Source organism: Carassius carassius, chromosome 12 (genome assembly GCF_963082965.1).
Source record: "Carassius carassius chromosome 12, fCarCar2.1, whole genome shotgun sequence".
In the NCBI taxonomy this organism is placed as follows: Eukaryota; Metazoa; Chordata; class Actinopteri; order Cypriniformes; family Cyprinidae; genus Carassius; species Carassius carassius.
In genome coordinates, this window is record NC_081766.1 from 9,888,512 (window position 1) to 9,912,977 (window position 24,466).

The 24,466-nt window shown below is 37.1% G+C and overlaps 2 protein-coding genes across 4 annotated transcripts; one reads left to right on the plus strand and one right to left on the minus strand.

The window, feature by feature from the left end:
- Nucleotides 1-1,008: 1,008 nt before the first annotated feature.
- On the minus strand, nucleotides 1,009-19,840 carry LOC132154730 (poly [ADP-ribose] polymerase 2-like). Its single transcript, XM_059563393.1, has 19 exons — nucleotides 19,762-19,840; nucleotides 19,397-19,658; nucleotides 18,943-19,146; nucleotides 18,680-18,859; nucleotides 18,399-18,472; nucleotides 18,187-18,237; nucleotides 17,593-17,689; nucleotides 17,425-17,500; nucleotides 17,231-17,333; nucleotides 16,969-17,122; nucleotides 16,676-16,814; nucleotides 16,102-16,165; nucleotides 15,844-15,978; nucleotides 15,655-15,722; nucleotides 12,306-12,374; nucleotides 12,103-12,202; nucleotides 1,745-1,843; nucleotides 1,346-1,470; nucleotides 1,009-1,272 (listed from the first exon to the last, which is right to left on the minus strand). Exons 2-19 carry the CDS (start codon nucleotides 19,476-19,478, stop codon nucleotides 1,113-1,115), a joined length of 1,980 nt encoding a protein of 659 aa, XP_059419376.1. The 5' UTR covers nucleotides 19,479-19,658; nucleotides 19,762-19,840; the 3' UTR covers nucleotides 1,009-1,112.
- Nucleotides 19,396-24,412, plus strand: mettl17 (methyltransferase like 17). 3 transcript variants are annotated; one of them, XM_059563391.1, is made up of 14 exons: nucleotides 19,396-19,518; nucleotides 21,014-21,152; nucleotides 21,286-21,435; nucleotides 21,527-21,614; nucleotides 21,725-21,806; nucleotides 21,881-21,954; nucleotides 22,125-22,219; nucleotides 22,301-22,371; nucleotides 22,468-22,575; nucleotides 23,312-23,380; nucleotides 23,496-23,546; nucleotides 23,664-23,756; nucleotides 23,890-24,089; nucleotides 24,224-24,412. In XM_059563391.1, exons 1-14 carry the CDS (start codon nucleotides 19,486-19,488, stop codon nucleotides 24,315-24,317), a joined length of 1,347 nt encoding a protein of 448 aa, XP_059419374.1. In that variant the 5' UTR covers nucleotides 19,396-19,485; the 3' UTR covers nucleotides 24,318-24,412. The 3 variants fall into 3 exon arrangements, with proteins under 3 accessions (XP_059419374.1, XP_059419375.1, XP_059419373.1); XM_059563390.1 differs by lacking the exon at nucleotides 19,396-19,518 and adding an exon at nucleotides 19,864-20,084; XM_059563392.1 differs by lacking the exons at nucleotides 19,396-19,518; nucleotides 23,496-23,546 and adding an exon at nucleotides 19,863-20,084.
- Nucleotides 24,413-24,466: the final 54 nt, after the last annotated feature.

Sequence of the window (24,466 nt, forward strand, 5' to 3'; positions counted from 1 at the left end):
TGCACATGCCAGGTGAAATTCAACCTCCTGACCTCAAATATTCTCATCACTGCTATGTTCTCTCTACCAGTTCCCTTTTCATGGTACTTGTCTTGGATCTTGTTTGTATTTAAGATGCACTTTTAAAATTGATATTAAGACTTGTTTTGCAGATAATCATATTGTGTGCTTCTAAACAATGACAACATTAGCATTTAGAAGATACAAGCATTCAAAACTTACAGTCTCTAACTTCCCCCAATATGGATCAATGATTTTGATGACATCACCCTGCACTTCAGCTTCTCGTAAACATTCGGTCCAATTAAATGCTCTCTAGAATCTGAAGTGTCCAATCCCCTATATTATAAATAGATGCTGAAACTGCTGCTGAAATAGGTCACTTCATTCACATAATTAGTATTTTCTGTATGCTGAATGGCATGTAGTACACTATATGGGGATATGGAACGATTCAGACAGTGTGAATATGCTTTCCATTGGGAAGAAAGAAGTCTGGTTTCTGGTTGTGTTTGCAAAACCGCCGCAGTGGATCTTAAAATAAACCACATAGTCTTTAAAGCTGTACTCGTACTAACTGTACCAGTTTTTCTAGACCAACCTGGGTTTTTTTTTCTGCATGTTGGATTCTTATGAACCTTTTTGAAAACTGAAAAAAGTGTTTACAAAAATGTAGACATGTTACCAAGTTAGTCAGAGGATATAAAACCAACGATAGCCTGTCTAAAACAAATACATTCATTCATGCAAACATTTAGATCTGTTCACTTGTTAATCAAACATCTATTAAGTGAACTCCACAAACAGTGATAACATCTGTTGCAATATTACTTACTACAAGACCCAGTATTTCCACATCAAATGGTGCATTTTGGTGCTTAAATATACAGGCAACAATTAGTTCATTGATTCACTGTAATCCACCTATTATCTAAATTAAATGCACTTATGTTGACAGAAATTTCTCATCAACTTCAGAAGTTACAACAGACATTTAAAGAACAATATGCTTGTGGCTCTATTTAATTTAGTTACATACTGTGTAAATATAGTGTAGGTCCTTCACCTCAGACTCTAAAAACTGTTCTAAATGTAAAGAAATCCCCCCTGCCTCACCAGAGCGAAGAGAAATTAAACTGAACTTGAAGGAGGTACTTCATCCGTATCTGAGCAGGGTTATAAACAATGTACTCGTTATAAAGGAGAGTGTAACCTCCCTTCTGCCCCACCCCGGTCTTCACTGAGGGCACCATGGGTATGGTCACACCATCCCTGAGAGACAACAAGAAAAATTCTTCAGTACAGCACTTATGACTCAGTCATGTAAAACATAAAAAAGACTCACAATGTAACATAGTTGTTTGGGTCGGGCGCAGTCTGCCCCAGGCCTTTTGTGCTATGTTTCCCAGAAGGCAGTTGGTCTGCACTTGAATCTGCTTCCACAAGTTCATTACTATTCCCGAGGGCAACCTGTGAACAAAATAAATCTCTGAAATTACTTTTCTTTTAACCAGTAGCTTTTAACCCTTTTTACCTTTCATATCTCTAAAAATTAACTGTTATATCTGTTTTTAAACCAGCTATTTTTATTCAAATAGAGCCCCTTAATAAATGCTGTCATTTTCCTTGTATCCAACTTTCTATTCATCAAAGTATCCTGAAAAAGAAAAAGTATAATGCTTTGCACAAAAATATTAAACAATTCTAAAAGTGGAAGCAGTTGGTTTAGATACAAAAATCCAACCTCGCTCAGCAACAGGAGCCCTTGGTTGTTCTTCTGATTGGCAAAGCAGTAATTGGCACTTTTAGATGACATGTCTGCAAAATAGATCCCCTTACCAAACTTGAAGGGGAGGAAAAGTAAAAAAAATTGTAAGCTTGAATTGTTGTAGTCCACTGCTTTTACAATTGTACACTGTAAAAAATCCAACTCGAAAAAGGTTCAAATTACTGGGTTTTTTTTGTTGGCACAGCAAATTTCTATGAAAAAGTCAGTAAAACTATTTTTAATACATTTATTCAACCTAAACCAAGTTTCTTTCTATAAACTAAAAAAGTTAAGTTTTGTGAACAAGGTTTTGCAAGTTCATCCAAAAAAAATTTGGCCAACTTATTAAGTTGAGTTAGGACCTGCCCTCCCACTAGCAAATACTAATAACATTTGTTTATGGGACATTAAAGAAAAAATGTTGTTTGGTTATTTTTTTTAAATAACTTCATTGTGTCAAATGTAATAGTGTTATTATATATATATATATATTTATTTATTTATTTATTTATGGAAGTCTGGAGTCTGGAAATAAAGTATTAGTGAATAATAGTATTAATAAATTAAATCATCCCCACTGTATAAATTATAATATATTGTACAGATAATGTACAATAGTAATGTATTAGTATTATTATTGTTAGAAGTAATAGTATAGTATATTGTGCACAGCAGTATATTGTGAACTCTGGAAATTATGCTGCCTTTACGTGCTAATTTAATTCTTATAAATACTAGTTTCATCACACACGCACACACGCGCGCACGCAAGCACGCACACACACACACACACACACACACACACATGAAGTCAAAATTGAACTCAAGTCTTTCAAAAGCGGGAGGAAATTTAAGTAAGGCAGCATTAAATTGGCGGAAGAAGACTTTTACTGTGAAGTTCGTTAGTGGGCGCCAATGCTCTCATCTCACTAGTTTGCATAATACCCATGCCCTCGAAGACAGAACAGAACACAGTTAGCCTAATTAGGAGTTATTTTTTAATTGAAATGTTACATTTGAATAAAACATACATTTAAAAATAATTAGCAGCATGTTTTACGATAAAAATGATATTTTCCTCTCGGGCCAAACCACGCCCCTCAGTACGTAACCTTTGCACAACCTTGATGTGAGTCAACGTCAACGTTCACTTTTTAATGCGGGAGAAACAACTTGAGAAGACAAGGCGTGTTCATCAAGCGGTCGGAGAAAGAAAATCTTTATTAAAGACAAAGCAGCACGTGGCGATAATAATCCAGAGGAATATATGGTGAGTGATTTTATTTGGTTTTGTTGTACTTTACTTCTGAATTAGATGATATTGGTTCGTTGGAAAAATAGAAATGCCACAACTTTACTTTGTAAGTTATAAACATTACTGAATGTTTAAATTAGCTTTATTTTTAATAATTTCAACGACGTTACGTGAAATATTTAAGTTTTTATCTTTTGTTGAGATGAATTTTGCTGCACAGTAACGTTAATATTTTTGAAGTCGTTCACATTCTGTTGATTTCAGCCATATTAGGCTACATGGTTCTTGATCTGCTAATAACGTTAGTACTGAAGGGCAGCTAAGAATTCTGATTAATTGCTACAACAGTAGGCCTAGTAAGTTAGATTAATTGAATGCTCTGAAGAGATAATGATTTTTGAAAGTCTCTGTGCAGCAGTTGTCATACACTAAAAACTAAAAAGCATAAGTATAAATTCATTTTCTATTTCATTGTTCATTCATGTATTTGCCTGATCATTCAAACTGATCATTCACTTTGTGTTCTTCTCTTAAACAGATCTACCTTGAGAACAAACTTCATGCAGTGTAGACACTGTAAATACAATTGTGCCAGTCAAAATCTGCTGCTGAGACACTACAGGCTAAAGCACTGGCGCCCAGGCCGACGTGAACCATTGTTGTGCCTGTACCCTGAGTGTGTCTGCTCTTTCAAAACACCAGGTGCGTTGAAAACTCATTTATATAGGGTCCACACAAATTCTGATAAAACAACAGGGCAAGCTACATTTAAATGTGACCTATGTGATTATCACAATGTTTGTACTGAAAAAAACTTTATCAGTCATCTGGGTACACATCTGAAAAGGAATGAGACAGTGCAATGCCCATTTTTGCACTGTAATTTTAAAACTAATGTCTATGTAACATTTCACAGTCACAAGTTCAAACATCACCAAAAATGCAAAATGAGTGATTATAGTTCATCAGTTGTAACTGTCGATCGCACAGACTCTGATAATTGGTTAGATTCTGCTTCAGAATGCTTTGAGGATACATTGCATGATATACATGTAGAAGCTGCTGATGTTGAAGATATTAACAAAACTCTTGAGAAGAAGTTAGCTTCTTTGTTCCTTTGTATGCAGACAGAACTATGTGTATCTAGAAGTGCTACACAGCACATTTTTCAAAGTCTGAATGAAATATTAAACCTGTCTAAACCATCCACAGAAAAGGTGATTACAGATATTTTATGCCACCACAACTGTGAAGCTGACCAATCTTTAATCACAGAAATCAATGAAGCTGTTCACAGAACAAATCCTCTGTATGCTACCACTAACAAAGGAACATTATCAACTGATCATAAACGAAAAGTATATTACAAACAAAACTTTGATGTCGTTGAACCTGTTGAGTTTGTATTCAGTAGGCAAAAAAATAAATCATTTGTTTATGTTCCTATTCTTGAAGTTTTGAAAAAGTTTCTAGACCATAGTGAGACCGTGCAAAAGACTTGTTCTTCTAATCCTACCACAAATGGCTTCTATGCATCTTGTTTTGATGGCCAGCATTTCAAAGAGCATCCTCTGTTTTGTGATGAGAATGTAGCTATTGCACTTGGTCTATATATTGATGACTTTGAGGTTGCCAATCCTTTGGGAACATCACGTAAAAAGCACAAGATTACAGCAGTCTACTGGGTGATTTTGAACTGGCCCTCCCAATTCAGAGCAAATTTGCATGCTATTCAACTAGCCTTGTTGGGTAAGAGTGCTGATGTAAGAGAATTTGGCTATGACATGTTTTTTGAGCCATTAATGAAGGATGTGCAGACACTTGAAAGAGAGGGTTTGTATGTAGATCATTTTGGGGAAAATATCAAAGGGACAGTCGTTACTGTCTCTGCAGACAATCTAGGAGCACATGGCCTAGCAGGATTTCAGGAAAGTTTTCGTGTTGAGAAGTTCTGTAGGTTTTGTCTCGCTTCTTTCCAGGATATACAGACCACTGATGTGAGCAAGGGACTTTTTCCCTTAAGAAGTATAGAACAACACAACCAATTTATTGAGGAGCTGAAAGCAACCCCAACTCTGACAAATGTACAAGGTGTAAAAGGAGAATGTGTCTTACAAACTCATCTCGCTTTCTTTCACCCAGTAACTGGATTTCCTCCAGATGCATTGCATGATTTGTTTGAAGGAATTGTGCCGTATGAGTTGTCTTTGTGTCTCCAGAAGCTAATAGCTGATAAGTTCTTTACCCTTGACCAGTTGAACAGTGTAATTCAGTCTTTCCCTTACTGTTTCTCTGACAAGGTGAACCGGCCTCAAAAAATCCCCAAAACGTTCTTCTCCAAAAAAACCATTGGTGGAAATGGACACGAAAATTGGACACTCATTAGGCTCATACCACTCATGATTGGCAAAATTATTCCAGAAACTGAGAAGGCATGGCAACTGTTGATGGATCTTAAAGACATAGTGGAGCTTGTTGTTTCACCCAAGTTTTCAGAGGACAGTCTTTGCTACCTGGAGACAAAAATATCTGACCATCGCAACCTTTTTAAAGAAGTGTTTCCAAATGAAAAATTGAAACCAAAACACCATTTTCTGGAACACTACCCAAGCCTCATACGCCATTTTGGTCCTTGTGTGGAGTTATGGACAATGCGCTTTGAGGCAAAACACAGTTTCTTCAAGCGTGTTGTCCATAACATGCACAATTTCAAAAACATATTGCAGACATTGTCTACCCAGCACCAACTTATGGTTGCACATGTCATGCAGTCTCCCAGCTTTTTCAAACAATCCATTCATGTTGACAAAGTAAAAGTTGTGAAGGTGTCCTCTCTGCAAAGAAGGGTGAAAACAGCTGTTGAGAAAAAATATGCTCACCTTAACACGGTATCTCTTGCATCAAACACTGAATTGCATGGGACCTCATACTCCAAAGGTATGATGGTGTCTGTTGGACATTGTGGCGGCTTGCCAGAATTTGCAAAGATCCACTGCATTTTGTTTGTTGACAGTGAGGCTGCTTTTGTGCTGGAGAGATTTTCTTCTTGGTATGTTGAACATGTTCGTGCCTTTAAGGTTGAAGAACTTCCATACGAAGATCTGATTCTTGCTGAGCTCAAGGATTTAAATGACTTCTACCCACTTGCAGCCTACAGTATCGGGGGAAATATCATGGTGTCACCTAAACGTTTTTTGTTACATTAAAGTTAGCATTTTTCAGATTGGGATTGCAAGCAGCATTTAAGGAGGACTCCGGTCAATTTTAACATTGAGCTCATTTTTTTGTAAATTTGTAGTGCTGTCTGTACAGAGAACAATGACAAAAATTGGTGTTGCCTACATGTTATCCTCTTTTTAAAATTTGCACCTTGTTGACTTCAATCAGGGCAATTTTAAACCTGCTTTTAGCCTCTTAACATCCTTGTTTTCGGTCGAAGTCCACAGTAATCGATTGTCGAGTTCACGCGCATAGGTTTAGTTACCTATGATCACGCACGTGAACTCGACAATCGATTACTGTGGACTTCGACCGAAAACAGGATGTAAATACAGGTATTTGCGCTGGCTGAATAATTATCATTTGTATCCATCTCGTTCACTGCATCTGCAGTCAGATTCACTCGTGTTCACTCTGAAGGAATCACTCACATTGGCTGTGCACTTGTAATGACACATCAAGGATGTTCAGAGGGTAAAAGCAGGTTTAAAACTTGCCCCATTGAAGTCAACAGGGTGCCATTTTTAAAAGAAGATAACACGGTGTACGCAACACCGATTTTTGTCGTTGTTCTCTGTATTGACAGCACTCCAAATTTACAAAAAAATGAGCTCAATGTTAAAATTGACCGGAGTTCTCCTTTAACATTTGTACACAGTTTAGCAAGAGAATGTTAATCACTAAATGGTATATTTTGTTTCAGAAAACCACAATGTTGCTGCGAGTGATCGTGAATCCAGAGTGCATAAAAAAGCTGACACTCCCCAAAGTGCCATCATCAGTAGATGAGCTCAAAGAAATTCTTTGTGACAAACTGAAAATTGATAAAAACTTTGTGATCCAGTATGAGGACCCCGATTTTGATGGTTCGCTTTGTAATTTAAGTGACATAGAAGAACTTCCTTCTGAAAAGGTCACACTGAAGATTATCTGGGAAATGTTCAAAACTGCCTCAGTAGAAGAACCCCCAAGAAATGAAAGAACAGGGTCTGAAACTGATTTTACCCTAGACACAGCAAGCATCTCATCCAATCTGTCCAGTCCATCTTCTTCCACAGTCCGGGAAGAGCGTTGGCCACCCAATTTCCTAATTCCAAATTTCTCCTATGATGTAGAGTTCAGACTGAGAAAAGCTAATGAAGTCTATGAAAAACAGAACACTACCATGTGTGTTACACGAGACATCAAGATAGAAATACTTGATAAGTTAGCAGAAACAATGTACTCCTTTAAAGCTTACCCAAGTGATTCTGAAATTGAGCAGGTGGCACTTGCATTAGTTTCCAGACATCCCTGTCTAAGGGAACTTGGCTGTGACACAGGATGCAAAGGCTGGAAGATGAGCTTAAAATTTAAAATGGGGAATTACAGGCAAAAATTACGCAGTGCTGGATGTAGTGAGCTTGACAATAAAAGAGATGATGGTTCAAGAGTACCCCAGAAGAAACCAAGAAGATCAGAAATCAACTTCCTTCCAGACAATCCTGTTGGGTTAGATGATGCTGCATTGGAACATGAAAGGGAACAGCTTGAGCTTGAAGTGAAGAAAAAGAACATTGACATGACAAAACTGAACACCAAAATGGAAACTACATTCCCTCTCAGGAGAAAAGAAATGGTTAATGAGCAACCCTTGGTCTCTGTCATCAAAGAACAATGGCCTGGCCTCTTTTTGGAGGAGCAAGTAAGTTACAATTTTCCGTACATTATTTTGTCTTGATTGTATATGGAGTTTATTGTTCACATATTTTTTTTCCCCTTTTTTTTTTCAGGTTTGTAAAGAGTTCCAAAGGATCACTTGTGTGGACCTTAAAACAGCTTTCATGACAGCTCTTAACAAATATAGCAACGCCCTCATCAAAATGTATCGGGCAAAGAGTAAAGACCTTGGAGATGACATGAAAAGAATTCTGGATCATTTTGATGAGCAGGTATGATTTCTATACTCATGATTATTTTGAAATTGGGGTTATTTCTCTAAATCTTATTTAAGATTATCATTATAATTAATGTGACATACTGTATATACAATTATAATATAATTATATTATATTATAATTATATTATTATATATTCTATATTATAATTTTGTATATAATACAAAAAACTGTCACATTAATTTTAACGATTTAAATATATAACCACTAATTTCAAAAGATTGTGGAAGTATGATTACATTTTTGTTGTCAGTTTTTGTAGATTATTTTGCCCTGAGCCCCATGACACTCTTTTAAAGGGATATTTCACTTTAAAATGAAAATTCTGTCATTATACTCACCCTCATGTTGTTTCAAACCTGAATGAATTTCTTTCTTCTGCTGAAAAGAAAGGGAGATATTTAGAAGAATGTCAGTAACTAGGCAGTTTTTGGTACCATTGACTTCCATATTATATATTTTTTCCTACTATGGAAGTCAATGGTACCAAAAACTGCCTAGTTACTGACATTTCATCTAAATATCTCCCTTTCTGTTCAGCAGAAGAAAGAAATTCATACAGGTTTGAAACAACATGAGGGTGAGTATAATGACAGAATTTTCATTTTAAAGTGGAGTATCCCTTTAAAGGAGAACTCCGGTCAATTTTAACATTGAGCTCATTTTTTGGTAAATTTGGAGTGCGGTCAATACAGAGAACAACGACAAAAATCGGTGTTGCCTACACCGTGTTATCCTCTTTTTAAAATTTGCACCCTGTTGACTTCAATAGGGCAATAGATAAACCTGCTTTTACCCTCTGAACATCCTTGATGTGTCATTACAAGTGCACAGCCAATGTGAGTGATTCCTTCAGAGTGAACACGAGTGAATCTGACTGCAGTAGATGTGAAAGATATGAATAAAAATGATGTTATTTCAGCCAGCGCAAATACCTGTATTTACATACTGTTTTCGGGTCGAAGTCCATAGTAATCGATTGTGGAGTTTACGTGCATATGTTTAGTTACCTAAGATCACGTGCGTGAACTCGACAATCGATTACTGTGGACTTCGACCGAAAACAGGATGTAAATACAGGTATGAGCGCTGGCTGAATAATTATCTTTTTTTTTCATATCTTTCACATCTACTGCAGTCAGATTCACCCACGTTCACTCTGAAGGAATCACTCACATTGGCTGTGCACTTGTAATGACACATCAAGGATGTTAAGAGCCTAAAAGCAGGTTTAACTATTGCCCCATTGAAGTCAACAGGGTGCCTTTTTAAAAAGAAGATAACACTGTGTAGGCAACGCCTATTTTTATCGTTGTTCTCTGTATTGACAGCACTCCAAATTTACCCAAAAAATTTGCTCAATGTTAAAATTGACCGGAGTTCTGCTTTAAGTCTCTTTAAACGATCTTTAAGGATTCATGCAGAAGTAAATCATAATTAAAATTATTTATCTCCCTCTAGACAACAGACATCTTATCACACAGAAACGCTACAGCTTTACGGGGTCTCCCCTTGTACCTCAGGGAGCACGATGCAATATCAAAGAATTGTCTGGTAAGTTTTTAGCTTTTGTTCATGTCATATTTTCAATGACCACTGTTATTTTATGAAATGTGTGGTTAAATTTAATAAAGGTGCTGACAGTTTCCATGTGGCTTGTTTTCATCAAGTATTTACATCAGGTTAAGTTGTTAACACGTACTGTGCCTGTGGCAAGCAGTACGAGGCTGAGAGCCGTGAGAATGGTGCAAGGCCGGTGGCGTGATTGATAAGGCAATTCACCTGCGTGCAGCACCGGTTTCGATTGTCTCACAGAAGAGCTTTGGATTGATAAAAGGAGGAGCGACGACAGTGAAGGATAAAGGCTTGGACTATTTGCATTATGTTTTGATTATGTTTGAGCGACAGTGCTCTGTGGGGAGCTGCCGCTTTTACTTTAGTTTTGTGTTTATTTATAATTAAAGTTGTGAACATTTGCTGGTTCCTGCCTCCTCCTTCCTGGGGTTCAGCTCCAACACAGTTAAAGGATCAGGGAAGGAGAAGTCAGAAACCGGCGATCGTTCAAACGGACCTTTAATCATATAAAATACAAAATAAAATTGAAACAGCAGCCCCTCACGGACGACAGCATCACAGACATAAATAAAACATACCAAAAATAGTCCAGGCCTGGTCTTCACTCGTCGTGCACTGTTGTCTCTGATCCTTTTAGTCATCTGGGCCTCTTTTGTGAGTCACGAGGCAGGATGCGTTTTTTTCCCATGGTTCTTATCCTTGTCCTGCTTGTTTTTTTTTTGTTTTTTGCTAGAGTTTGAGCTTTGATTTATTTTTTTATATTTGTACATATGCACAACAATTTTTCATGTAATTTATATAATTCTTAGGACAGTGATTTGGAGGAGACCTACACAAGAGGAGTGAAACTGTGCATCCTTGAAGTTATGGAGGACGATATCTCACAGACAACAAAGTCATGTCTAAACTTCGGCATCATTCTGGAGGAAACTGTGGTCATGCAGGACCTACCTGACTTTCCTACTGCTTTCATGGTACTCTTTGGACTTCTCTATGCACTGAACATTGAGTATTCAAAAGGACTAAAATACACATTTGAGGCAGTGCAAAACATCTTTGTGGGATTGGGTGAAAAGTGCACCAACAGAGTTCAGTCCCTGAAGAATAAGCTACTTACTGTATAGGCAGTTCAAGATGCTTGTAGTGTTTAAAAGTTAGCCTTGAATTCTCTAAAAGTAAAATGCTTATGTTTACATTTGCTACTGCTTAGCAAGATTTCATATACATATAACATAGTGTTACTGCTGTGTAATACTGTTTTAACAGCAGTGTTTAGTTTTACTTGCAGTATTTCAATTTTCATTGTTGAATTGATAGCCAGAGTTGGTGCTTTGTAATGCTGTTTTAACAGCAGTGAGGAGTTTTACTTGCAGTATTGCAGTATTTCAATTTTTATTTTTTCGATTGATAGCCAGAGTTGGTGCATTGTAATACTGTTTTAACAGCAGTGAGGAGTTTTACTTGCAGTATTGCAGTATTTAAATTTTCCCTGTTGGATTGATAGCCAGAGTTGGTGCTTTGTAATACTGTTTTAACAGCAGTGAGGAGTTTTACTTGCAGTATTGCAGTATTTCAATTTTTATTTTTGAATCGCTTTGGCTTAAATATTTTGAATTTTTAAGACTTGTACTGGGTTGAATTATCTAAAGAGCCAAATGCTTATTCATTTATTTGATATTTTTTGATTCAATTGATATTTAAATGTTTCATGTTTAGGTGCGCCATTACTTTGTAGATGGATGCTCTTTTAAATTTGAAAAGTATTTGTAAAGTTTGTGTTTCTCATGTGCATTGGCAGTGTTATGTAAAACTGTTTTACTGTATTGCAGTATTTCAATTTGCAGTGTTGCAAATTACACTTACCAACCAACTTTTGCCTCCAACAAAAATAAATGTTTTGTTAACATTGACTCACTGTTTTCAGTTTTTGACTTGGACAATGTTATTGTAGTTTCCAGTCGTAACATATTATTACTTAGTACCAATTTCCAATAGAATTTTTTTGTTCACTCAACTTCAGACATTGAGTTCTACAGACCAAAAATGTTGAATTGGCGCAACTTAAAAAGGTTTGTTAAAAAAATAGTTGCACCTCTTCACAAAACTAACAATCTTAAGTTGACCCAATTAAATATTTTTTGTATGACTGACAAATTAATTTCAGTCAGTATAACTGATATTTACAAAAGTTGAGTGAACAAAAAAAAGCTGAAGGAAATTGGTACTAAGATTTTTTTTGTTGTACTGGCGTAAAATTTTTTACAGTGTAATAGCAGCAGCCATCTTGCAGGCAAAGATTTTACTATACATTTTCTATTAATATTATTTGTGATATCTCTTCGTCTCACCATGTATCCGGTCACAGGAGCCTCTGGAGGGGCCACTTGCAGCCCCTGACTTAGGATCCCCACCCAGTTTGACACACGAGAACCATGCCACAGGAGCATTCTAGCATCCACATACACAAAAGCAACTTATACTAATTATGATAATACTTTACTTAGAGCATAACATAAGTGATAAAGTGAAACTGAGGAAGGTGGTTTGGTACTTGTTTTCCAGCTCAGAGCAGAAGTTGTCCTTCTCGCCCTCTCTTTCCAGAGCAAAGATGTCCAGGGGTCTCATTTATAAAACTATGCGTAGGATCTTTACTAAAAGTTTACGTGCGCCCAAAAGCCAAAAATGGCGTACGCCAAAAAATATTCCGATTTATAAAACCGTGCGTACGCACACCTGTAAGCAAGGTTCCCTTTATAAATCACAGATCACCCGCAGATGTGCGTACGTGAACCAGCCTCATATCCCGCCCTGTACACGCCCATTTTTAACCATAAATAGTCAATGCAAATCACCTCATGATTGCTGATCAGCATGTAAATGAGAGTGGAATCCCATATATACCTGGAAAACTGGCATGCGACCCGCCAATTAATTAATCCAAGAAAGTGAAAACGTGCATTTCTGTTAGCCTAATTTTAATAATGGCGACAGGTGAGAAAAGAGGACAAAAACGTAATTTCTCAGATACTGAGATTGAAACACTTGTAGGGGAGGTGGAGGCTCGGAAAACTGTGTTATTTGGTGGCCACAGCAGTGGGGTCACTAATAAAAAGAAGCAGTGCGAGTGGCAAAGTATTGCTTCTGCCGTCAATTGTGTCAGTGGGACAGAACGGACAGTTGCAGAATTAAAGAAAAAATGGTCCGACCTGAAGGTATACAAATTTTTTTTTTACCAACATATTACATTTGTGTTTTATTAGGCTATATACCTATATAAATAGCAATATTGATTTTCAAAAAGTTTTATTTACATGTGCTTACAGTATGCAAAATATGTGAAATAAAGATTCTCATTCATTCAAGGTGGAGGCAAAGAGAAAACTGTCCTCCCACCGCCAGAGCGTGGCTGCAACTGGTGGGGGCCCATGTACAGCTGATCTCACATCAGTGGACAGCAAAATCGCGGCTATAATTGGGGAGGTCAGCGTGTGTGGTATTGTGTCGGAAAAGGAGGGAGACACTGACGTGACTGAAACCACAGAGGAGCAAGGTTAAACCGATTTTTAATCATTAACGCTGTACATTTGAGTGTGTGGGGTGATAAATGGATAAATGTTGCCAATTGTTTGTCCTCCAGTCCTTCCGGAGTCTGAAGCTGTAAATGAACAGGAGGTTCAGGGTGAGGGGTTCTCAGATGCAGATGCACAGCGTCCGGCTCAAAGCAGTGCCCCTTCTGCGTCTGGCACGTCCAAAAGTGGTCGGGTACTCACTGACGCAGTCCTGCAGTTACAGCGAGAGACAATAAACGCTGTCAACAGGGTTGCAGATGAGCTACGGCAGATGAGAGAAGTGATGCAAGAAATTGCACAATCATTAAAAGATGCAGTTAAAACATGAACCTTGAGTTTTGTCTTTCTTTACAAACGCCGCATGACATCCTCACGGATTCTTGCACCTCGTTGATATCCCTCTTGTCGGCCAGGGGGCTGTGGCTCGGGGTCGTAATGCTGGGGTAGAGGGAGAGGAATACCGTTTCTCAGTGCTATATTGTGCAAAACACCACACGCCCTGACAATCTTGCACACTTTTGCTGGATGGTATAAAAGTCTGCCACCCGAGGCATCCAGAGCACGCCATCTGCATTTCAGGATGCCGATGGCACGCTCCACAACTGCGCGGGCACGAGAGTGGACCTCGTTATAATGAGTTTCCTCTGCGCTCTGCGGGTTTAAAAATGGGGTGAGGAGCCAGCGTCTCAGGGGGTAGCCACTGTCGCCTGCAGGTTATAATTATATTAAAAACAAAATTGTTACAGTTTCTACTTTTTAATATTGTTAAACTCACCAAGAAGCCAGCCTGCATTTAGTCTGTTCCCTACACTGCTATGTGTCAAGATAAAGGAATCATGTGTTGAACCAGGCCAGCGTGCCACAATGTTTGTGAGGGTCATGTTGGAGTCACATATGATTTGCACATTAATAGAATGCACATGCTTTCTATTAACATAAGCAAATTCATTTTCAGATGGTGCCCTTATAGCAACATGAGTGCAGTCAATTGCGCCGATTACATTTGGGAAACCAGACATTGCTGCAAATTGCGTTTTAATTTCGGCCTGTTCTCGCACAGTGTAGGGGAACCTGATGTATCGACTAACCATATTAAGTATACCATTTAAAACGACAGATATTATGGCACTCAGGGACGGCTGTGATATACCAGACCTATAGGGTGAGATGATAGATTCCAATAGAATTATTTCATATACAAAAAGGTCTTAGAGACAAATTTGAGGATTACTTATAGTTTTTTTATATTATTAATTTACCTGTCTGCCAATTCCCGCTGGAAACAGCCGGTTGCCAAGAACCCCAGAGTGGTGAGGACTTGTATTTGGACTGGGATGGCATGGTTCCGGCGTGTTGCCCTCTCTAATACTGGACCCAATTCAGCACATAGATCCAAGAGCACAGCTCTAGGGAATCTAAATCGGCTTATTAGCCAGTCATCATCATGGGCCAGGAAATCATCATGGTCCCTGAAAACTCGTTCTCTCCTTATTCTGCCATTAGCGTAATCCTCCAACAGTGCCAGGAGTGCCATCATGAAGCATTACATACCCGGGTCACCGGAGAATTTATATGTTTCTAGCAAATAGACTGATCGTTAACACCTTGACAAAATCACTTAATTAATTTGTGGGCGAAAATTTAAGACGAAAATGTTATAGTGAACACATGCTTCTTGACGGTTTTGTAATGAACACCGTAATAGTTAGGACCGATGATGAGTAGCGATTGTGCTTCATGACTGTATTTGCAGACTTTGACATTTTATGATATAGGCTATGTACATTAAGGAAAATATTTCCTTTTTACACTGTGTTCTGCAGTTCTCTAATAAAAGGGTATTTCATGCTATTCTGTAGGCTATCACATGTATCGCGCCATGTCCTCCTGTGCTCCCGTTGTGGACAATGTGACTGTAAGGCAGCGCTGATTATTATTTTATTTTACTTTTAATACATTTTGAATTACGTTTGGATTTTACTAGATGTATATAGCCTAAAACAATCGGCACAAATAACACTGTTGGATTTAATCTTCATGATAATGTGGATATAACGTATGAAATGGAGTGAAAATTAAATGTCATTAATTCTTATAATCGTTCTTCTCACATTTATTTTCTACAATCTAACTTCAGTTCACGACCTCACCATCGGTGTCGCCAATTCCCTTTGTCTCCAGAATGTGCGTACGCACGGCTCAAAGTTTGCTTAAAGGTGCGCACATTCTCCCGTCAAGTTTGTTTTTTATAGATCACAACCTTTGCGTGGGAACTGGCGTACGTACGTTTCCAGCCCCGTTTTGTGCGTACGCACGCTTTATAAATGAGGCCCCAGAATGGTCATTGTATAATCAGTATGGGTGGGTGCATGAGTAGACTGAAGATATTTGTCTATAACCTTCACAAAAGACAGACAGTTTGTGTTCTGGGATGTGCAAAACTACAAGTTTAAAAAGAGTCCACCATCCAAAATTCTACTGTTAATGTTATGCTGTACTTCAACCATAAAAGAGATGTACCTTGTATTCATGGCTGTTAGAATCCAGTGGCTGCATTTGACACTGTAACGAGCGATACTGTCTGTCCAAAGGATGCTCATCGTTCTGAACACTAGACTGAACCATTTTCACTGCTATCTGGATGTCACTTAGAGTCTAAAAGACAGAAAACATGACTACAAACAGAGACCTCTATTGAGAACGCAGTAAAAATAAACAAATTGTCAATCGTTTCTAATCATTCAACATCATCAACAGTATTTCCCTACAATGTCACACCTCAAGCAAAGCGATTTTCTCCTTTAGCTCATCCTCTATGCGTATTATGGGGGGTGTCTGTAACCTAAATGAAGATCAAGTAGTCAGGAACAACTAAAATATACACACACTACATAGTGAATGTAAAATCATACTGTAGCAACACTATTGTTAAAAATGTAGGGTCGGGAAGATTTTTTTGTGTTTTTGAAGAGTTGACGAAATATTGTGAAATAATATTACAATTTAAAATAAATGTTTTCTATTTTAGGTAAATGTAATTTATTGCTGTAATGGAAAAGCTACATTTTCAGCAGCAATTGCTCCTGTCTTCACATCGTCCTTTAGAAATCATTCGTTTTATTATGCTGCTTGATAGCTGTGGAAACCATAATATATTTTCAGGATTCTTTATTGAATAGAAAGTTCAAAAGAATAGGATTTATTTGAAATAGAAAATGCTTTTTAACTTTATAAAGTCTTTAGTGTCACTTTTGATCAATTTGATGTATCCTTGCTGAAAAATTATATTAATTTAGCAAAAAATTTAATTAGATGTACTGACCCCAAACCTTTGAACGATAGTGTAACTTACCCAAAGTCATGGGGGATACGAGTGTAAAACTGGTTGCATGCATCCAAGAGTTCCTTATTGCTATTCTTTTTCTTTAAACACTCCTCTATCTTCTTCAATGAGGCATAGTCAGCTCGAATCTGCTCTGTTGTTAATTTTCCTTTAGCAAGAAAACAAATAATAATTGAATGATTTTCATTTGTAATTGTGTCATATAAAAATGTTCAAGTTGTTTGGCTTGAGTATATTCATCATCACTAAGAATCTACAAGATTCATTCCATCAGTTTGGTACACAAATACACACCCCCCCACCGAGTGGGGCTTTTTTGGTGTCAAACTTCATTTCTAGCACACACTCTTCCATGGCTTTGAGGTCACATATAAGCTCTAGGAGAGACTGGACCTTGCTGTTCAGTTGGCAGGGCTTTATATGAGGAGGAGAGGATACCACAACCTTGTCCTTATCCTGGTGAGAGGAAAAATTAGGTTTATATTTGACTATAGTTAGGAATGAAACATAAATGCAATGCAGAGCAATGGATCATGTGGTATTGGGAGCAAAAATGTCTTTTACCTTGTCTTCAGTGCAGTATTCTACAAATACCATGTCATATTTCCCTGTAACTTTCTCGAAATTTGCTCGATGCTCCCACTCATTGTTGGTCTTGTCTAAGAATCTGCATATAAGCAGATTACAAGCAGATTCTTCCACTTCGATCTTATATGAGTAAATTAGATTAATAAGTAAAGAAAAAAAAGAAACAGTACTTCTTTTTGAAGGTATCTTTGGCCTGAGCAAGATTCCTTCCACAGTTAACCAAGCTGTTCTGTCCTACTTTACCCACTGAAGCAAAGAAAGAACAAGAACGAATGATGTAAAGTAATTATAATAAAAGTCAGCCTGTTAAAGAGCATCTGAGGTGTTTCTTCACATACCTCGTCCCCACCTCATCCATACACTATAGACTTTGGCATTATCGTCCTGAAGCAGCTGAATCAGGTAATATTTATTGTTGTTGAACTGAAGATTGGTCTGTGTCAGTTAAAAGCCATAGAAAAGATATCAAACAACGTCACATCCTGAACGTTATGTATTAATAAAAACAAACATTCAAAAGTTTAGGGTTAATAAGTTATTCTTTGAAAGAAATAATTTTTATTCATAAAAAGAAAGACTGTGTTTCAGCAAGGATGCGTTACACTGATCAGAATTCACAGTTAAGCCTTTTACAATTTTACAAATGATTTCTATTTTATTTAAACGCTGTTCTTTTGAACTTTCTATTTATCAAAGAATCCTAAAAAGGAACACATTTTCCACAAAAATACTAAGCAACTGTTTTCACCATTGCTACTAACAAGTTTGTTGAGCAGAAAATCAGCATATTATAATGATTTCCGAAGGACCATGTGACACTGAAGACTGGAGTAATGGCTGCTGAAAACTTGACTGCATCAGTGGTAAACATAAGAGACTTCCTTCATGGACCCCAAACGTTTGAACAGTATTGTAACATCTTCAATATTCACCTGATTCAGCAGGACATCATATACATCAGCCCCCTCACTGTAGATGTGGGCCTGTGAATAACCAAAGAAAATAATCTAATGAGAAGAATGCACTGAAGTAAACAAAGTCAGTGTTTAGAAGAACAAACGTTTTAAAAGTGATTACACAATAGTCAAATACTGTACAGTAATTTCACTTCAAGTGACCCTAACAACACATTTAAGGTAATTACCTTTCCAATCTTAGCCTTGCATTCTGGATCAACTGGGGCTTTACCTTTCATAAGCACTGTCTTCACAACCTCTCCTTCAAAACATAAGGAAAAAACAACCACAAGGTTTTGGACTTTTTTTGGACTTGGACAGGACAAATTTTGTCCAATGGGAATTGAATGGGTTGTGGAAAGTGGTCTCAATTTGACAGCTTGATTGAAGGAGAGGGGTTAAAAAATAAGAGGAATTGGTAACATCAGACAAAAAGAAAAAGAAAGTTCATCTACCAAGGAAGCATCACCTTCACTTTCGTTTTTTACAATGGGCTTGGCTTTTTCTGCTCTCTGACTTTGATTCCTCCCTTCATTGCGTCTCTTCTTGGAAACCGGTTGCTCCTCTTCGTCCTCTTTCTCTTCTTTTATCTGAACAACGCCTGCAGCTCCATTTTTGCCATTCAAATCTTTCCCTTTCTTTGGATCTTCTGCAGTATTATAAAATAAGCAGCAATTAAATTTCTGTGACAGGTACTGATGCAACATCATATGCAGGTACACACAGACATACCTGACTTCACTTTCTGAAGGCGTATTTTTCGTTTGTACTTGGTGACAGTATTGGTCTGAGTCATTTTCACAAGATCCACTTCATAACCAGATCCGAGCACCAGTGACACCAACGTTTCACCGGCCTGCTTCGCTGTATCCAGCTGGACACAGACTTCTGGAGGATATGGTTCCCACTCTCCATCATCCCCCTTCCACTGCCAAACTGAAAAGAATGAAATATTTTGATAATCATTATGTGAAATATGAATATTTAAAACAAAAACAGTGTCACACCTATACAATCAAAATGGTTTAGAGATTGCTGGCTATGTATTTACACATATTTAGTTGGGAAAGAAATGAGTGTGAATGTGCTGTATTTGTCAGTCTTCAGTGCTTGACTTAACATGCTTTAAACGCTGATTATGAAACTTTGAGCTGTTCTGGCATGTTCGCTGGAAGTGAACTCATACTTGTCTTCGCCTCTGAGGCTTCACTGTCTGGATCTGTCACAGGCTTGCCCCGGCAACTCCTTGTTCGTCGCATCCTTTCCATAAAACTGATGAAATTAGAGGAAACGTTTCCCGTACCTGTGGTTAGTTTACATGTTATGTCATTTTAAGTATTACATAAACCGAGTTATTCAGAAACGTGGTGATGGACTAGATGGTGACTCATATAATTGGGAATTTCGATCTACTTCCTCATCCCATAACCATTGATATTGCGTCACAACTATTTTAGAAAAATGCTACAGTATAATATAAGTGAGAGCCACACTTTTTTCTATCACTAAAATTTTAATAATCACAAGTGTTAAAAGGTTTTCAGCACCTACCTAAAGATTTAAGAGCTCTACTTCAGTGTAGTGAATGACGCGAAAAGTATATCAGCGCAGACCTGTTGTCTAGGACCGAACTGAGCTGTGAGTTTGTTTCCAGTCGGACTTATTTTGAAGTCGTATTGCCGACGACCACATGAGCATGCGGTCGTACAGTGACCGATGCATACAGAGTGACTGTAATCTGTGTTAATTTAATGAAGTATCTCATTTGTTGTAAGATTTGATAATCGTGAATAAACATGTATTTACTAGGCAGCCGAATGTTTGTTAAATGTTCAAGATGCCATATGGCTTTATGTTTAAAAGAAGCGCAGCGGGTGAGTATATCCGTCAGAAATTTTGTTTACAGAATTCTTAGGAATAAAAGATATTAACGCAAAAGAGCGGATGGAGAGTAATCTGAACTGGGTTCTAGCATCTTGCTGCGCAGCGATTGGCTAAACGTATGATTAAAAAAAATACTGTTAGTGATTATTCTTTAATTCATCAGTCATGTTTGGATAGTCTCTAACACATAAATATTTAAATATAACTCTATAGATGAAATGAAAATCGACACTTCAGAGTGCTGCAGCACTATATATTCCTTAAAAAAAAATGCAAGTATAACCATAGGTCTCTGCAGTACATTAGAGGTGCAGCCAACCAAATTAATTATGGATGTTCTTTAATCTGTGGGCGTTTTACAACTGCTTTTACCTGATTTGCAATCACCCACTGTGGTTAGGTTTGTGGGATGGGATAGGGGTGGGCCTTCATAATTGGGAAACGCCCCTATAATTCGGCAGGGACCCAGAGGTCAACCTCATTCCAGAGAAAGGACTTTTCTTCTTGGCAACCACCAGTCAGCTTTCTGGTTCCTTAAAATGCTTACTTAAAATAAAATTGTATTTCAGCTAGTTTTAAAAGAAATATTGTTTTCTATTTAGTTTAACTCAATGTGGTAAATAACTAAAAATGAAATAATAATCAACAAAACGAATAAAACTGACACAAAACAACAAGATTACTATAAGTTAAGTTAAAATTAAAATGTCAAATAATGGACATTTTTAGTAAAAATTTAATCAGTGATACTAAAATAAAACTTCCGTCCAATCACCTGCAATATAGATACCATCCAATCAATTGGCAATAAAAATGTCATTATTATGTCACATTGTGGAAGTAAAATTGATCACATATGTTGTTTGTATGTTGACGTGAGTAATTGCAGAATTTACATTCTATCTTACTGTTTTTAAAGTGTCAGAGCTCTGCGGCACCTCTGGAACAGGCCGACTTCTTGAAAGGTGCTCCTCATAGAAAGCACCCAGGTGTGACAAACCTCAAAACAGTGCGCCTGCCGGAGCAACTGCAGGTAGCAGCACAGTCTGTCTTAAAAAGTGAGTAAACATTGATCCACCAGTCTAAACTTTTAGTGTTTTGAGGCCTGTGTTCTGAAATGCACATATCAGTCTCTGTAGTGGTATAGTGTGTAAATGCTCTTTATTTTCATTCCCTTTATTTGATATGTAGGGGCAGAGGTAAAAAGTCTGACTGAAAGGGCACATAAGCTGTCCAACTTCCTTTGGAGCAGGAAACGGGCGACAGAAACCTCTCAACTCAGGGAGAAAGCCATCCTTCTTGAGAAGAAACTTTTGGAGCAGGACAGGGATATCCATACAGGTGAGTTAAAGATAAAGGAGAGATGTTATAAAAAGGTCTAACACAGTGAGTGTGCACTGTAAATAAAACAGCAATTGAATGTTTCCTTTAGATGCCATTGACCACAAACTAGAGGCTCAGATAAGAAAGAGAGTATTATCTGAACTGAGAAGAACAACATACAACAGGACTCCCCTAAGGTACAAATGCATAATCTGTTTAAGACATTTCTCATAGAATGGGGATGTGAGGTTTGTTTATTACTTGATAACTCAACTTTGATTTCTCTGCTGTGCTGCCGTGTCTCAAGGTACGATGAAGATCTTGGGTTGGTGTATATGGCTGCCAGGCTAGCAGGCGGTTATGCAGCTGTCCTGAGAGCATTAAATGAGGTATTTAATACACATCATCAAACATTTCTCTTTGCATTTGTTCAAAAACATAATCTCTTTGATATACATCTTAGATAAAGAAGAGAGATCCTTTGTTTGTACCATATTCTCTCCTGGACTTTGGATCGGGACTTGGAACATGTTCTTGGTAAGTGTGACTTAGATTTTATTATTTGTAATATTATTGAAGTGAAACGAATGCAAAAGGTTATAAAGATTGAAGATATCGATTGGTTTTAGTGGCATTAATTAACTTTGTTTCAAAGATGCATGTTTGAAGATTAGTGAAGTTATACTATATTTGATTCTTTAACTCAGGGCTTCACACACACTCTGGGGAGACTCTCTGAAGGAGTATGTTTGTGTAGACAGCTCTGGAGACATGAACACTTTGGCAGAACAGCTTCTCAGCGGTAAAAACATTCAGTATAGCTATTAAGCACAGTGTTATACTAACAGATTTACTGACAGAAATGTGTATTTGTATTAAACAGGGGGCAGTGAGGTGGATAATCCAGTGATCAAACAAGTATATTTCCGCCAGTTCCTCCCTGTTTCTCCTACGGTATTTTCAGCTGCCATCCTTAATTGTTTTTATTTGCCTAAATTAAACATTGCTTTTAAACACAACTGAAAAAAAAGTATATTTATTTTCCCGCAGGTGCAGTTTGATCTTGTGATAGCGGCTTTCTCTTTGTCAGAACTGGCCACTTTGGATGAGCGTTTGAACGTTATTTTCACACTTTGGAGGAAAACCAACTCATACCTTGTGAGAGATGATGCTTGATTTATTAACGATTAAACTAATATCTTTAATTATAGGATTGTGATCTTAACAGTAGATTTTCATACACAACATCTTGCTGTGTTGTTGTTAAAGGGGATAGTTCACCCAAAAATGAAAATGTTATCATCATTCACTCACCCTTAAGCTGTTCCAAACCTGTATGTTACCTTTTTCTGTTGAACACAAAAGAAGATATTTTGAAGACAATGTTGGTAACCAAACAGTTGATGGTAGCCTAGACAAGTTTTGTTCAAAATATCATCTTTTGAGTTGAGGTCTTGAACAAATGAATGGTTAGTAAATGATAACAACATTTTTGGATGAACTATACCTTTAACTAAAACTATAAAAATAATAATAATAATAATAATAATAATAAAGCTTAAATAAAATAAAATCTAAGTTTTAGATGAAAATAAAATAAGTATTAGATGAAATACCTAAACTTAAAAACTAAAAATAAAAATGTTGCCTTGACAACTGAATTAAAATAAGTTAAAGTTGAAGAACCAAAATAAAAAAAATAAAACTGAAATAAAAACAAAAGGCTAAATAAAACTAATAAATAATAAAAATGCTTAAAGCATTTAACAAAATTACTAAAACTTTAATAATATCTACTTTAATAAAAAATAATAATAATAACAACTATTATAATATATAAATAACACTAAAATAACAAGAATGTTCCTAATGCAGTTCTTGGTACTTTGTAAAGGTATTGGTGGAGAATGGAACCAAGGATGGCCATCAAATCCTTATGGAGGCCAGAGACACTATACTAAAGGTTTGATTTATGATTCTTATCACTCAGATATTGCTGACATGACTTCCTGTTTGAAGTTGTAGTGGTAGAACAATTTTCATAAATTTCTCAACAAACCTTTTCTCTATGACTATAGAGAGAAGAGGAGGTAAAACATGACTTGAGGAGACCATCTATTTTTGCCCCCGTACGTTAAAAAAAAAATCTTTATTAAAACCATCATTATTTATTCTGTTAATATGATAGATTAATTTTTGATGTCTTAAACTGACATCATCATCTGCTCGGTTTTTATTTTGGACAGTGCACTCATGAGCTGCCTTGTCCCAAGCTGATCAAGCATCATGTAGTACCTTGTAACTTCACCCAGTTCTACTACTCTCTGTCTTTATCTAGGGTAAGTTCACAACAAGTGTTCAAACAGTTGACTTTCGAATTGTGACATTCACTATGAATAAATACATATCTGTACTGCAGTTTTCATGAAAATCCATCATATTATATATTTCTCTCCCCGTGAATCATTACAGAGCCAAGAAAGGCAGCAGGAGAAGTTCAGTTACCTGATTATATCCAGATCTGCTGAGGAGAAGGTGCAGAAATCTGAGCACTGGGACATGACCAGACTGATCGCAAAAGTCCATCGCCGACCCAGACATGTGCAGTGTCAGCTGTGTTGTGCCAATGGAGAACTCAAACAGCTTGCTGTAACGGCCCATCGGCATGGAAAGTATGTAATGCTTTCACTCAAAATATCTCTATTTGCATTTTCAGTGAATGACCTCTACCTATATTACCACTAATACACTATGCATTCACAGATCAGACTGGTCTTAACAATAATTTCATTGTCTGTTTGAACAGGGACATGTACAGATGTGCTCGTAGTAGTGACTGGGGGGATCTGCTGCCTATGTTTCATGCAGAAGATGACACTAAAAATGATGAGATGCAGTGAAACCTACTACAATAATCTGTTAATAAAGTGTTTGTGGATAACAGTTGAATTTTTTTGTAATATGTATTCCCAAATACAGCAGTTCATCTATGCAACCTAAATTTGTGTTCTGCTGTTTCACTGAACCCAATGCTCTTTATTCACCAATA

Coding starts and splice junctions, on each gene's coding strand:
- LOC132154730 (XM_059563393.1), bottom strand. CDS start 19,478: ATGGAAAGGATGCGACGAACAAGGAGTTGCCGGGGCAAGCCTGTGACA. Junction 15,723..15,843: donor CTAACAGCCATGAATACAAG/GTACATCTCTTT, acceptor TCTTTTGTGAAG/GTTATAGACAAATATCTTCA. Junction 1,273..1,345: donor CCAAACAACTATGTTACATT/GTGAGTCTTTTT, acceptor GTTGTCTCTCAG/GGATGGTGTGACCATACCCA.
- mettl17 (XM_059563390.1), top strand. CDS start 20,007: ATGTATTTACTAGGCAGCCGAATGTTTGTTAAATGTTCAAGATGCCAT. Junction 23,547..23,663: donor GACCATCTATTTTTGCCCCC/GTACGTTAAAAA, acceptor TATTTTGGACAG/TGCACTCATGAGCTGCCTTG. Junction 24,090..24,223: donor ACGGCCCATCGGCATGGAAA/GTATGTAATGCT, acceptor CTGTTTGAACAG/GGACATGTACAGATGTGCTC.